General features: G+C 49.8%; 1 protein-coding gene across 1 annotated transcript; it reads left to right on the top strand.

Annotated features, from left to right (window-relative positions):
- Positions 1-210: 210 nt before the first annotated feature.
- Positions 211-15201, top strand: CYS1 (cystin 1). Its single transcript, XM_049818499.1, has 3 exons — positions 211-562; positions 9272-9324; positions 14712-15201. The coding sequence occupies exons 1-3, from the start codon at positions 323-325 to the stop codon at positions 14818-14820; spliced, it is 402 nt and encodes a 133-aa protein (XP_049674456.1). The 5' UTR covers positions 211-322; the 3' UTR covers positions 14821-15201.
- Positions 15202-15266: the final 65 nt, after the last annotated feature.

Raw genomic sequence — 15266 nt, 5'->3', positions numbered from 1 at the left:
GTTTTGGAAGGATTAAGTGGGGCGAGGCAGCGGGCCCACGCTCTGGGCTCAAAAAGGTCGTTAGGAACGTCCGTGCACCCCTCCCCTGCGTCACCAGTTCCTTCCCTTGGCCTTTGGGGCGCTTCTGGGTGGGATTCTCCTCTCCCCCCCCCCCCCCCCCCAAAAAAAAAAAAGACTCATAAAAGGTTTTGGGACACCCAGGCTCCGGGGGGAGCGGCCAAGAACCGCGTCCGCCTCGGCCGGGAGAGGCGGCGGGGCCCGGCAGCTCTCCCCGCCGCCCCCCCGCCGGCACAGCCCCTTGGCTCCGGGACCGGCGGCAGCCATGGGCAGCGGCAGCAGCCGGCGGCGGGCGGCGGCGGGGAGCGCGGCGGTGCCCGCGGGCAGAGCGGTGGCGGCGGAGAACCGGGAGCTGCTGGAGACGGTGCTGGCCGAGTGCGAGGAGGCGGTGGCGGCGGCTCTGCCCGCCCCCGGTCGCCGAGCCCCCGCCGCCGGCGGCATCCCCCCGCCCCGGGTCGCCGAGCGCTGCGGCGGGGGCGGCGGCGACGCCTCGCCCGAGCAGGCGGTAAGTGCGCGCCCCGGTCCCGGCCGGGACCCCGCGACCGGCCGGACCCTCCCCGGGACCCCCCATCTCCCCCTGCGGGCGGCCGGGGAGCGGGGGGGGGGGGGGGTGTCCCCCCGCCGGGCTGGGGAGCCCTGCCACAGCCGCCGGTGGCTGCTGCAGCCGTAGCTTCCTCAAAATACGAACGGCCCGAAACGGTTTTTCTCTTTGCTGGCAAACCGGGCTGGACGCCGTTTGTTGCGTTCGTCGCGTTTTCCGTCTCTGGTGCGAGGGAGACGTCGTCCCGGGAAGGGCCGGGAGTCCCGTCCTCCCGCTGCCCCTGGCGACGGGAAAGTTCCTTCTCCTGCCTTGTGGAAACAGCTCGACCCGATCGAGCGCGGCTCCTGCTTTTCCCTGGATCGGGCTTGTAAACAGGCGTTCACAAACGTGAACACAAAGTGCCGGTTTAGTGTTTGCCAATCCGCTGCAATTTGCAGTCTGGCTCTTTCCTGAAGAAGCGTTTCAGTCTCTTTCTCTTTAACAAATAATGGATTTGCCTCTGAGGAAGTTGAGATTTTTCTCTTCCCCCCACCCCCTACCCCCCCCCCCCCCCCATCCGAAAATCACAGCAGCATCTATATCATCTGGTGATGAGGTCAAAAATCACTGGCTTCTTTCATCTTAGCTTGGCTTTGGAAGATGTGTGTCGTTTGTTAGATAAACGCTGCTCTCTGCAGATGCACTAAAGTCGTCAGACTAAAGTACTAAATTTAAAAATAGAAACGAATCTTTAGGACTCAGGAACTTTCTGCCTTGCATGCCTCAGTTTTGCTCTTTAGAAGTGTATCGTTTCCATTGCTGAACTGCATGTCCATGGGGTAAGGATGACTTTAATACAAAATAATTTTGCCATTAGGAAACTTGGCAGCGTTCAGTATGAGAACCCTTTTCTTAAGACAAGTTTTAAAGAAAAACCTCAAAGAAAGTAAGATTTGGAAATGGAAAAAAACAGACGTTGTGTATTGTGGTATTTTTTCCTTGCTGTTTTAACTCCCAGCCCTCCTGCAGTATGAACTGGAGCTCAGTCCAGCACCGCTTTCTCCTCTGGGGGACTGTCATTTATGAGCAGTCCTCCTGACTTTTCCCCTTTATCTTTAATTATGGGAATAGAGGCTGCTGGTGTCCATTTCCCCTCTGTTTCCACACGTGAATATCATGGCTGGATCTTTAAAAGTAATAATTATATCAGTTGTGAATTGTCCTGTGCATAAAGACCTATTTTAGCTCTATTCTGAAGTGATGTATATTCTGGGTAATTACATATCAGAAAGGCAACAGAACTGCCCCCATCTTTCTTTACAAAAATCAGCAGAGAGACAGTATACCATGGCAGTAGATACTAGTGAACTAATGACAAGGAGCAAACCAGAAAGGCTGAAGAATTTAAGACGTGGCCCCTGGGGTGGTGTTGGGGTGTCACCGTGCCGAGGTCCCTGCTGCAGACCTCCTCCTTTGGCAGAAAGAATGGTGAGGAACCCACAGCATCACCTTGGCTGCTCCGGGTTGCAGTCACACCCGGTGCAACTGCAGGGCAGGGTGGAGACACCGCCAAGCCTTGCAGCACAGAGATGTCTGTGAGGCCCCTCAAAATTCAGCCTGAAGAAAGCACGCGGGGCTTCGGTCACCCAGTGTGTCCAAGTGGGTGCAGCACGCAGCTATGCCACCCGTGAGGCAATGGTGATGCCGAGCATCTTGTGTGTCTCCTCGTCCAGCTGCTGCTGCTGCCTCTTGTTTGGGAAGGAAGTTCACATCTCTGATTGCACCCAGACAGGTTGTTTGAAAGACAGGAAGGAATTACCAGTATTTTTCAAAGATAGAAGAGACATACAAGAGAAATCTTAGATACTTTCAGGGCAAACTTGAAGCTCTTCTTGGTAGCACTTTCTTTACCTGAACCCGAGGTGGCCATGGCACAGACAGCAATCATGGGCTTACCGTTCTGATTCCTCAAGGCCTAAAAAGTCACTAGCCTGAGAGAAGGAGGGAGGAAACTGTTTGAAGCACTAAGTTTTGGTTGTTTACTGGATGCAATTTAGCCTTTTAGGTCATTGTGCAAACTGCAGTCCCACCCTTCCCAAGAGGCTGGTGGAGGAGGTTTCTGGAAAGAGATACCAGCTTCATTGTGTCACTAGTTCCTTGCTAGGAATTTTGAGGGCAATTTCTCTTGGTCTTGCCAGCTTCTCAACCAGTCATTTGTAATGTCTGTCTTGTGGTGGGAACTTGCTTGCTTTGCTCTGTTCAGCTGTGCAAACTGGAGGGTAAGCAAAGAAATTTCAGAGAAGAAAGGATGAGTTGATTCAACAGAGCTAATGGGGAAAAGATGGAGGGGGGAGGAAAGGCAGCGAGGAGTTATTACAGTAGAAAACCCTGATGGGAAATAGCTGGTGGAGGAGCAGCAGGTTCTGGCCAGTGGGAGAAGTTTGCCACTGGCCAGAAGAGAGCAGTTGCCTGCAAGCAGGACCCAGGTCTCTGCTGTCATGGTTGGGTTTCTCCTGGGCATGATGTGCATCAATGTTGTGCTTCACACCTGAACCCTGATGGACTTGGTCATCCAGCAGCAAGCTGGCAGCGCCGACGGGCGGTCGTGCCAGGCGGCAAGGGATGGTGGAGAGGGATGTGGCTGCATTTAAAGGCTTGAGCCACCTCTATTGCATTCAAATAGTGCTTGGGAGTGAGAAGGGTGAAAGCATATCGCAGCAGTGGGCTGGGAACCAAATCCTGATGGGGAACCTGAACCCAGCTTGGAGCAGACCCCAATATCTCCTTAACAGCATCAAACGTCCATTTTCAGGTTTGGCCTCAATTCCAGATGGTTGTACGTGTTTTTTCCTTGTTTCTTTGTTCAAGACAGAAAAAATATTTGTGGTTTTGCAGGTGCTGCCACAGCACAGAGCAGGGTGGTAGCTCTTGGTGGAAACCAGGGGAGAGGCCACAGCCTCAGGCATTTCCCCACTGGTTTCCTGAAAGGGAAGAATCACGCAGACACGTTAGGGTCTTGCTTTTAACAGCTTTTTCCATGGTGCCATCACTCTTCCTGACTGGAGACGGGATGTGATTACAGTAAGCCGATCACCCCAGCCGCAGCGTGGGAATAACACAGGTAGCCGGTATATTAACCGACTTCTAGAGGGACTATCATATACTTTAAAAACACCCAGGTCTTCAAAGCTTTGCCTGATTTTTTTCAGCCAGATAAATGTTCTTTCTGCAGATTGATGTGGTGCAGCGTCACCTCATGGCTGGCTGGTGCCAGCTGCAAACACGTAGGGTCCTGTGGGGACATTTAATGTCATGCCCCATTAGTTTCTTACTCAGCTAGGTTTATTTTTCTCCTCTTGTTAAAATGTGCTTCTCCCAAACAGAAATTTGATCTTTCTAATTCAGTGCTGTTAGAAATTTATTTCAGCATTTTCTTCCTGGTTGTATTAATGGTCAAAAATGCCCTTGAGTCAAGATGTTCTCCTACAGTTGTGTAGGGAGCCATGCTCTGGCCAGGGTGCTTCAGAAAAGGTCTTTTCCAGCTGAATATCTGGGACTCCTTGAACTCAAAACTAGGGAAGAAACTAGGTGAAGAGTCCAAAGTCAGATTATTTTCAGATTCTGCAGTTAATGTCCAGGTATGGATCTGGTGGTTGCTGAGCAAAAGGTCTCCCTCTCTCTCACGTTATGTTCCTTGTCTTTTAAAAAGCACCTGAAACTTCACCATAGTCCAGCAAGCAGTGAGCTGTGCTGTCCCCTCAGCCAGTGTCACCCTCCCGGCACAGCTGTGTTGCAGCTGGACTCGGAAAACTGCTGACTATTTTTTTTTCCCCCCATATCACTTGGCAGAGCATGGGTCGCTTTTGCCCTGAAACCATTCCTGATCTAAAAACTAAGCACAGGGCGTGCGCAGAATAGCTGGGAGCTGGTGTTTTAGTTGGCAGGAGAAGAGAAGCGTGGGAACTCCCCGCATCCCTGCCCACTTCCCATCCACCGCCTGTTCCTAATTCCTTCGCTGGCCAGAGGATGTTGCTGCAGACTGCAGCAAGGCTGGGAGTGCTTGGCCTGGGATGCAGCTGGGGCTATACATCCTGTTTGGTACCTACTGACAGGTTAGGTAAGCTAGGGGGTTTTTTGCCAGCGATAACTCCAGCTGTGGGTTTGTGAGAGGCTATTTTTGCCAGTGATGACCGGCTCAGCCACCGACATCATTTGCTGGCGTCGCTGGAGGGTGCTGCCCTTCTGCTGTACCAGTTCAGCCATCTGCAGCTCTGCTGCAAACTGCATCTGCGATGTTCTCTGGCTGACATCACCTCCCTCCTCTCCAAGGGTGGGGGGATTTTAATTTCAGCTCACACCGGTCCCCTGGTCCGCTTCACAGGGTGTTTGTGAAGAGGGATTTGAGAGGAGCAGAGGCAGGGAAGGAGGTACTAGCTTATATCCTGCAGAAAAGCCACGCTATGAAACCGTAGCCCAGCGGATGAGCACTGGCAGGGGACCACACTGCTCCCCTGTAGAAGTTTTAGGTGGCTCAGCCACTCTTGAGGTTCCCCTGTATATGATGGGACCACTCAGGGTCTATACCTCTACTCCACGATATCTCAAGACTGTATCTGTACTGGTAAACTCTACCGTAGGAGCTGCCTGGCATTGGACCATGCTGGTCTGCCCGCTGAGCTGGCATGGTTTTGCCAGGACCAACTTGCAGCCTCCCAAATAATGCTTGGGCATAGTTCGGGGGCCAGCACAGGGACCGTCCCTAAAAGGCAGCTTGAATTGGGCCACCCAGTTGTGGAGACGAAGTGATTTTAATAGTCAAGACTGTAGCTGACTGGTTTCAACACAGCTCGGGGGCATCTCAGAGCCTCTGAAGGTGCATGGCTCCAGATTGCCCTGCAGGTCCCAGGGGATGGTGTTCTCACCCAACTCACCCGCAGCCACTAGAGCTGACGGTGGGAGAAGGGAGGGAGCAGGGTGGGTAAGGGCTGGCAGGACCGTGAGGAGCACCAGCCACAGCTTGCAGCGGGTTGGGGGTAGTGGGAAGCTGCACCCCAGGAGCGCTGGTTCATGCACATGGTAGAGAGAAATAGCTCCTGCTTCCAGCTCTCCGCTCTGCCTTGCTCCCAGGAGCCGCTGCCCTAACGCAAAGGATGGCTGAACTGTGTATGCAACAGCTGTCAAACCACTCTGCCTCACATCTCATTACATTAAATTAAACCCAAGCACATGCCGGGTAAAGCTTTATATCCACGCCTTTATGCTTGGACGAGGGGGCGATGTGGGGCTTTGCGGCACAACAGACCCCAGCATGAGATGCCTACGCTGGGAACAGGGTAGAAAACAAGGAGGCACACTGCGGTCTGGATAAGTAATAAAAAGGTGACTGCAAGCTGCAGAAAGGAGAAGCTGACTTCATTTATCTCTTAACAGGGCATAGGCCAACCAGGCCAGCAATTTCTTATTTAGCTGTAGGATAGGAACCCATAACATTAAAGTGTCGTGACGTACGCATCATCTTAACCCACATAAAGGGCTAATGCTAATTATCTGCTGAACTTGCAACATACGCATCAGAGCGATCCTGAGGGGTCTGGGTGGGGTCAGGTTTTGTTATGTCTCACTGCCTGTGACAGCCTGTGCTCCGTATCAGGCGCATGGTGTCACTCCGGCATCGTGGAGCCAGGCATCGTTTGCCCGGATGAATGAGAAGCAGCTCCCGAAGCACAGAGGCTTTGACGGCAGTGGAAAGGCAGAGGCTGGAGGTGCCTTTTGTTTTTACTTGCCACCGTTTTTATCTCACGTGCCGGATTAAATGTCGGCAGAGATCTACCTGTGCCAATGCTGAATTCTCTTGGGAAATAAGCGTTGCTGCTGACAGATCCCTTGGAGAAGGTGGGAGCTGATTTTGCACAGAGAAGCAGATTTTGCTAACCCGAGCTGCTCCGTCCTGATGACTAATTAATTCTGTCTTCCACCCACACAACACGTACAGCTCGTAATATGGAGGAGTCAGCCACAAGGGAAGAAAAAAAAGACAACCTACTGTACAATTCAAACCGCTCCCTACAATGATCCAAACCCATCCTTTGCCCAGAAGTGTTGGGAGCTGGGTTCTCGCTGTGGGAAGAGCAGCATCAAAGCACTCCTGGAGAACTGTGTTCTCCTTGGTGCTGAGGATGAATAAAGTTCTTCACCTGGTGGAATGAAACCAGGGTGGCAGCAGTAGCTCGGTGGGTGATGGTGATGATGAGGATGAGAGGCTGCGTTGTGGGATGCACTCCCGGGAGAAGTCAGCCTCGGAGCTCAGCACAGCATCCTCCTGGCACTGCCGCTTGCTCTTGTCGCTTGTGAGAGATTGCCAAGAAACAATGCAAAAAACCCAGGAGGGGACTCTCTTCCCTTACTGTCAGCTTTCTCACATAGCCTCATCTCCGCTTGGACCCAGAAGCTGTTTCTAGAACAGTTCAAGCTCTTCCAGAGAAAACAAAGTGTTGCCAAAGAGCGAGGGCTCTCCTGAAAGGAAGTGGAGTGCCTTTTGACAGGTATCAAAAGATGTTACAAGTCTTTCACAGAGGTTTAGTTTGTAATTTTCAGCAAGCAGCTAGGAGGTGAAAGGCTGTGGATAGCAGACACCTTTCCCAGCCCCAGAAATGGAATATGCTTAGGGCTTGCCTAAGGACAAGGTGTTGACCTAGTGCCATGAGAGTTGTCTTTGCTGCAGCCCCGTCTCACTTGCTCAAGCATGGAAGCCAAAGGTGACCACGGCAGCACAAAGCCCACCCAAGAAGCAGGGAAGAGCCGAACAGTTTGCTGCTGAGCACCTACCTGCCTAGCAGTGTCTGAGACGGCTGTGTTTAAACCTCAACTCCTGTCCGTCCGCATGTGAAGCAGCTAAGGAAGGAGTGCAGTGAAAACATCTCTGAAATGAAAATCATGTGCCATGCAATAACAGCAGTTAGACACCCAGGTGGACATTTCTATCCAGTGGACGGCACGATACCAACCTATTTAAATCAGTGCAAACCTGCATGAAGCCATCATTCCTTTACTGGCACTGCCTATAGAGGGGTATCTCCCCTCCATAGCTCCCACACTTACCAGCACCAGTCCCGTGCACTGCTGGACTTCGAGGCAGTGCAAGTTTCAGATATTTCAAGAGCAGATACATGATCTTACTGAGGGATTGCTTGATCCCATCCAGCCCTGTAAAAACACCACACAGCAGATGTATAGGCAATGGCTCTGAACTGCAAGCTTTTCCACGCAACTCCCTGGTTCCTTCACTTCCTTTTTTTCTTGTACAGAAAAATATTTTCCTTTTTTCCACGCTGATGGAACAACTTTTCATTTCTGTTTTCTGGAAGCCAAGTCCTCGCTTTTGTTCTGTGTGCTACCTGTTTAACATCTGTTAGTGTCATCATAAGATTCAGCATAACTTGCATGGAGGACGCCCACCAGCTTTAGGACTGCAGCTCAGAAAAAATAATGGCAAGCCAAAATGGGTCTAGTTTTGTGCAAATCCACAGCCCTTGTCCCTTTCCCCCTCCCTTTCCCTGTGAGAGTACAGTGAAGAAGTAGAAAAAGATGAAAGTCATATTCTTCACAGTAGCATGTGGCTGCAGAGGCGTCATTTTATTACTGGTCCAGCTGGGGGCTCAGACAAACACAGGGTCCCATCATCTTCCCATGTTAAATGCAGTTAGGTTTGGCTTTGGTTGCGCCCCTGGTGCCCCATTGGAAACCTGTGGGCTTCCAGCATAGGGAGGGTGGATGTTTCACTCCGGATGGATCAATTCAGGGAAACGGCTTTGTCAGGTGGAAAGAATTGGGTCCATGTTGCTGTAACTTCCTTCCTTAGCAGGTATGTTCATACTGCTACCTGTCAGCTGGCAGGGCAGTGCATATTCGTGGGAAAACTGGGAGGTTTAATGAGTTAATGTTCAGTGATTTTGATTTTGTAGCCTGCAGCCACCCAGCTGCCCTGAACAATGAAACAAAGCAAGCAGAATGGTGGTTAGTAAAGGGGATTCTCTTTTACCTGTATTGTCTCCACAGAGGTTTTTTGGGGGCTTAAACCAGCCCGCTGTAGACAGAGGTAGGTTTCATAGAAATAAATAATGGTTTGGGTTGGAAAAGACCTTAAAAATCATCTAGTTCCAACCCTCCTGCCATGGACAGGGACCCCTTCCACTAGACCAGGTTGCTCAAAGCCCCATCCAACCTGGCCTTGAACACTGCCAGGGATAGGGCGTCCACAGCATCTCTGGGCAACCTGTTCCAGTGCCTCACCACTATCATCATAAAGAATTTCTTCCTCACATCTAATCTGAACCTACGCTCTTTCAGTCTAAAACCATTGCCTTTTGTCCTGTCCTGGTAAAAAGTCTCTCTCCATCTTTTTATAAGCCCCCTTTGGGTACTGGAAGGCTGCAGTAAGGTCTCCCTGGAGCCTTCTCTTCTCCAGGCTGAACAACCCCAACTCTCCCAGCCTGTCTTCACAGGAGAGGCGTTCCATCCCTCTGATCATTTTGTGGCCCTCCTCTGGACCCACTCCAACAGGTCCCTGGCCTTCCTGTGCTGAGGACCCCAGAGCTGGATGCAGGACTCCAGGTGGGATCTCACCAGAGGGGGAGAATCACCTCCCTTGACTTTAAAGTGTTGTAACTGAAATACGTGACTTTTTTTCTTTCCCAGGCTTTTTCAACCAGAAGCCCACTAGGCCCAGAGAACAACAACGCTGACCATCAGTAAGTACCCTGTGCTTTCATTATGTCTTCAGGGGTAGAAAGCAGCTGGAACAAAGGGAGTATAAAGGGGAAAGTTATTCCTGCATGCTTCCTGCTCTGCCAAAGAGAGGTGGAAATTACGTGAAATGGTTTATAGCCCTAAATATTCTGTCCTTTACCTGCTTGCCAATTAAAAAAAAATCCAGGACCTGTGCTGCCTGAAAAGATTCACGCTCCAGCTCAAGTACAGTATAGACATTCATTCCTGGTCATGAGCAATGCAGAATTTAGGATGTCCACATGTCAGAGAGGCATCTTGAAGGAGCTTGTGAAAAGCTGGGGAAGATTGCTCCAATGAGTAGCTCAGGCCCTGGTTCACCCACAGGTCATCTGTGGGCTCTGCAGCATGTAGAAAAGGAGAATAGCATCTCTTTGCTCCCCAGGAATCATGAGAGAAATCCCAGGAGACACTCCCATGCTACACCAGTTAGAGACATGAGTGTCCCTCAGGGACAGGGGAATGGTGGGGACCTACTGTACTGCGTGCCAAACAGAAGAAATCTGAAATCTTCCACAAGAAAAAGCTACTGAGCAGTCTGCACCTCCCAGTCTGCCTGCACCAAGAGCAATGGGAACAGTTTGACACATGTGTTAAAAAAATACAGATGAAACAACAAGGCTTGAAAAACCATCTTAAAATATCATCTCCTTGCACTAAAGAGCGACCGTCTTCAACATTATGCTCTGACTGTCATCCAGCCCCTCTGCTCCTGCAGCACTCAAGAGCAGACCAATCTGCAGATCCTGGCCGTCAGACTGTGTGACCTCCTAATGCTGAGCAATGCTGATGGATGTGACAGTAGAGCCCAGGCGCCAGCCGCTGTTCTCCCTCCTCCTCTCCCTCCTAGCTGGCAGGGAGCTCACCTGGCGAGGCTGCTGGTTTGGGGAGTGCTCGGAAAACACAGCTGCCCTTGGCTTTCCCAACAGCGAGGCTCATACAGGTGGTCTCATGGGGACCTTAACCTCTCGTGGGCTCTCCAGCATCCTCGATGGGCTTTGGGCTACGATGGCAACTGAGCAATCTCCTCTGGGGTTGCCCAGCTGCAGTCCCCCACCGAGCTCCCCAGCCCCAGGCTCCAGCTGGCCCCTCACCCCCTGCCAAGGCTTTCCTTCTCCCTCCCTCTTTGACACACAAAGGGAAGACTTGAGACAGCAGAAACTGGTTTCTGATCTGGGATGATAGAGCAGGAGCTTATTTTCATTTAGATAACATTTACTTTATACCCACTGCAGAGCGCCATAGTGCGGCTCACATGTGAAATGCCTGAGCTGCCTGTGATAAGCAGGGCTGCAATTTCTGCTGGCAAGAATTGCATGCAAACATATTTTTTTTTAAATGGTCCAGCACACAGCAAAACTGCATTTTGAAGAAAACGGATCAAATCAAGCCCCAGAAACAGCAGTTATGTGTGTAGGTGTCTCATCCTTCACATTTCTGCAACTAGAATTATTCTAGATAAACCCTCACGTTACAAGCAGCAAAAATCAGCCCTGTCTTGATAGAGTTGCTGACTGAAGGAATTCCCATAAAGCTAATTAAAGAAGAAAGAAATGTCAAGCAAGGAGAATTAAAACTAGATATGGAGACTTAATACTATCTGCCAAGAGAGCGGTCACGCGAGATGGATGTTGTAGGTGTACACCTCCTGTACTGCAAACATGCCGGCGTGACACCACATAAGCATCTAAACCAGACCTAATAAATACCTTCAATGCGCATGGGAACACAGCTGGATGTGTTCCTGATTGTGCTGTGTTACCTCTCTTTCCCCCTACAATTCTTTTGGGAACTGCTCTCTAGCATCTGGTAGTCCATGGCTGAGATGACACAGCCCGGGAACGCTGTAATGATCTTATAATTACTGTCAAGGCTCATGTCACTGGCAGAGTTACTGGGGCGTTGTTTTGACCCATTTTTCAGCTGCAAGGTCTTGCAGAAGGCATCATAATGATTAACCCTGGACTTTCCCATCTTCAGCAAACGATAAAAAAACACTGGCCTAGATTCACCCCAGCCTAATTTTCAGTCACTTAACTCAGGTTTGTACCTCAGAGCTTGTCACCCTAGCCACTCACCAGGGACATTGTCACCAGAGCCCATGGGCAGCTCTTCCCCACACCAGGCAGCTGCCTGACACTGGGGACGCGGCGCCACCAGCCATCCCCGATGCTGCGGAGGTTGGCACACTGTGCCCGATGTCTTGCTCAAAGGTGGTTTTTTTGCTCACTTTCGGTCTAATTTTGCCCTTCGCATTTCCTTCTCCTCATTACATAGTTCATTGTCTTTCCATTAAAAAAAAAATAAAAAATTCCTCCTTCCCTCAATAATCTTTAAACACAGAGAGGCCTTTAGCTGAAAAGCAGCCCATTTCTTGCTTTCCTTGTTCCTAAATTGCTTCACTCTAGCCCCTTAATTCACTTTTACTGCTGCTTTCTAAACTCTCTCCAAGCTGTTAATAACTTTTTAGTAATGACATACCCCGAAGTCTGCAAAGTAATCTTGGCGGAGTTGCACTGGCCTTTCTTTCTTTGCTGTCCTGCTGTGCTGCAAATTCCCCTCTTGTACGCTTTTCAGCTAGCTCTTTCCCTCTCAGCATTGCTCCTTTCCAGGTTTCTCTCTTCCCCCAGAACATCTAGGTTTTGAGAAATTATTTTCCGAATCAGAAAGCCTAACAGCCCTCAGCTGGATTCAGCCTGACTGCCAGCCCTGACCTGCAGCCCTGGCTGCGTGTTGACGTGAGCAGTGAGAGGCTCCCTCTCCTTCTGGAGCAGCTGGAGGAGAGCAGGAGCAGGCTTGTGGTCCACCAGCTCCCGTCCTGCCCACATCCCATGCTCGGGATTTCTCTGCTAAAGCCTCTCACTTAATTCCAGGGCCAGCAGAAACAGCTGGCAGCGGAGCTGCAGCCACGTGCCTTTGGGATGAAGGTTCAGGTTGGGAGGGCCTCAGGAGGTCTCTAGTCCAGTCTCCTGCTCCAAGATGGATGAGGCCAGACTTCTCAGTGCTTTGTCCCATCAGGTCTTGAAGGCCTCCAAGGATGGAGCCTGTGCAGCCACAGCCTGTTCCTCTGCCTGCTGTTCTCAGGGTAGAGAAGTTTCTCTTTTTATCCAGATTGAACAGTTCATTTTTTAATTTATTTCAGTTTTTCCATATTAAATGATACAGAACTTTGCAATAACAATAGAGACAGAAAATGAGCAGCAACTCAGTTTTACTTTCCTCCTGGAATAAACACAGCCCTCTCTCTTCTTCTCAGCTCTGGGCTGTGCATGGCAGGGGCGCTTGCTTTTGTTTTTATAAAAGCACATTTATGTTTCAATGAGTTTGAATTTTACCTGGAGATTTTCTCCCATGTTGGAGGTCACCGTGCAAGCCAAAGAATCAAGAATAATTAACAGTGGGAAATTGTGTAACCGCTAAGAGAAACAATGACTCTTCTGTGGGCCTGCAAGCAAGCTGCCAGGAGCTCTGCTTCTAATTAATCACGTCATATAAAATTAGTTCAAGGATTGTCACAGTGCAGAGTTTAAATCAATAAATCATGCATTTAAGCCAGATTTCTACATGTCCTTTTCCCCATTCTTACAAAGAATTTACTTTATAGCTACTGGTGTATGGTTCAAACTCTTGGACTTCTAGCTTTTTTCCCAGCTCTTGTTTACTGTGGTGGAAACTGGATTGCTCACAGTCCATCAGAAGAAGAATGAACAAAAGGACTAAGCAGAAGAGTCCACTTGCTAAATCCAACTTGCTGCCAGGAGAACTTGCCATCAGGGGCACGGTGCAGCATAAAGAAGTGTAGGACACCCGCATGACCCAGCTGCCATGCCAGCCGGTCATCAGGTGGCTCCAGGAAAAACACCAAACTATTTCTGACACACAGGGAGTGCGGCGTTAATGCAGCTAGGTCAGAGCAGCTGGACGGGGCAGAAGCCTTTCTGACCTGGATGGATAAGAACAGAGGAGAGGTTGCATTGTTGCCGTTTACTCCCTGGTGACAGCAGCAGGACACTGGATGCTGCCTGTTTGAGGAACATGGCAGATGCTCCCTCACCCAAGGAGAGCAGTTCTTGGCTGTCAAAGACAGCTGGGGGTTTATGAAAGCACCTCCTCTATATGACAAAGTTTCATTAGAAAAGCATTCCAGGGCTCTTTTCTTTGATTCTGATTCTACATTTACTTACCTGCTTTGGGGCAGCTCCTGTGATTTCATCTAATAAAGAAGACCTCAGCTTTTTCACTAAAGGATGCTAATGACCAAATTCATCCCAGCTGCAAGACCAAGGATGAAAGAGATCTCATCCTTAGAGAAGTGGTAGGTCAACAGATGCTACATAACAAGTCTGGGACAGAGTTAGAGCCATGCTATTGAATATGAAAATCTCTCCTCTTTGGCAACCAACCAACCGCCATAAAAAAAGTTTCTTTCTTGCTTACTTGTGTTCCACCAGTGGATGGCCACAGGGTAAGTCCCCTGATAGCAGTTGACATAGCATGACAGAGAACTTTACAGTTTGGATTTACCAACTTAACTCTCCACTTAGCTCTGTACCCCACTGTTACCTCCATTTCATGGAGCCATGTGCCCCAGCTTCCAGAGAAGACTAGCATGATGGCCTGGGTTGCTCACCTCCCGGTTCTGTACAAGGTCAAGGAGGAGCACTCACTTGTTAGCCGCTGTCTCCTCTCTTGAGTCCTGGGGGGCAAGATCAAGTAGACCTATTTGGTAGTGCGAGCTATGGTGGTCAAAGCTTGCAGAAAACTTTTCACTGTCCTCCATCAGGCAGCTAGGAACAGATTTCCCTCATGCCCAAATAAACCACCTCTGATAATACTGATAAAACCCATGCCAGTTCCCTTTGTCCCTTGAGTTGTACGTCAGTTCCCACTCATGGGAGGGTTGTGCTGATGTGAAAATAAATAAAAACCATAAGAGAGTTTGAGGTAGCCAAGTTCATATTTTGGTTGCAACTCCAATTCCTTACAGATACAAACAAAAAAATCCCTTTCTGCATAAAAGCTTAGAACTAGTAACTAGAGTAAAGGTTAGGTGGTGCTTTAACTGGGCCTTGAACCTACACTCACTGAAAAGTTCTGGGAATTTGATCTGGAGCGTTGTAAGGACTGTACTGTAATGAACTCACAGACTAAAATAGATGCCAAGTGACAGCAAATGTCAGCAAGTGATGTGCCTGTGGGGTATGGGAACTAGACGTGACAGAGTATCTGTGTCTCAGCAAGCCACACGCAGCTTGATCTTTCCATTCACAAAAAAATGAAGTAAGGGTTACCTTGTGTCTTCAGAGCTTGATTCTCTCTCATGACACCAATAACTCATTCCCTTCCCCAGCAGATGCCCACAGAGGAACAGCAAGAAGCCATCGGGAAAGTCCACAATATCGTACGATTACTCAGAGGAGGAGCTTATGGCGAGCATCGAGCGGGAGTACTGCCGCTGATCCCAACCCCACGTCACAAGAACGTCAAGCACATTCCTGGAGGCCCAGCTGGAGCAAAACTTCTGCTGAAAAAATAACCCCTCACACAGTGAGATGGCATGGGAGAGGTGGGTGGTGAAGGGAGGTGAAGCGTGAGAGGCAGTGTGGCTGCTTGGGCAGCACAGAAGAGAAAACCCCTCCTGACCATCTCCTAGTGAGAGCGTGAAGATCCTCACCAACTGCTGATTTCTGATCGGTGCCACTGGAAGAGGGACCCATTCGTCCTGCGTATCAATATTTAGAAGCTCATTTCTAAATGGTATTTACAAATTAAGACATATTAGAATTGAAGTGTCATACTAGACGTGTTGAGACATAGTGCTTTGAAGGAAGATCTTGTTTGCAGGGGAAAAAAAGTGCAGTAAAATCATTTGACTCAGATCTCAAGGGGTAGCTGCATGAAATTC

This window comes from Accipiter gentilis, chromosome 16 (assembly GCF_929443795.1).
Source record: "Accipiter gentilis chromosome 16, bAccGen1.1, whole genome shotgun sequence".
In the NCBI taxonomy this organism is placed as follows: domain Eukaryota; kingdom Metazoa; phylum Chordata; class Aves; order Accipitriformes; family Accipitridae; genus Astur; species Astur gentilis.
Note: the sequence above shows the minus strand (reverse complement) of the source record. Positions and strands in the feature narration are given on the sequence as shown.

What these genes read in the sequence shown, in the direction of transcription:
- CYS1 (XM_049818499.1), top strand. Translation starts at nt 323, where the DNA reads ATGGGCAGCGGCAGCAGCCGGCGGCGGGCGGCGGCGGGGAGCGCGGCG. An exon ending in ACGCCTCGCCCGAGCAGGCG is followed by an intron (nt 563 to 9,271) that starts GTAAGTGCGCGC and finishes TTTCTTTCCCAG; the next exon opens with GCTTTTTCAACCAGAAGCCC. An exon ending in AACAACAACGCTGACCATCA is followed by an intron (nt 9,325 to 14,711) that starts GTAAGTACCCTG and finishes TCCCTTCCCCAG; the next exon opens with CAGATGCCCACAGAGGAACA.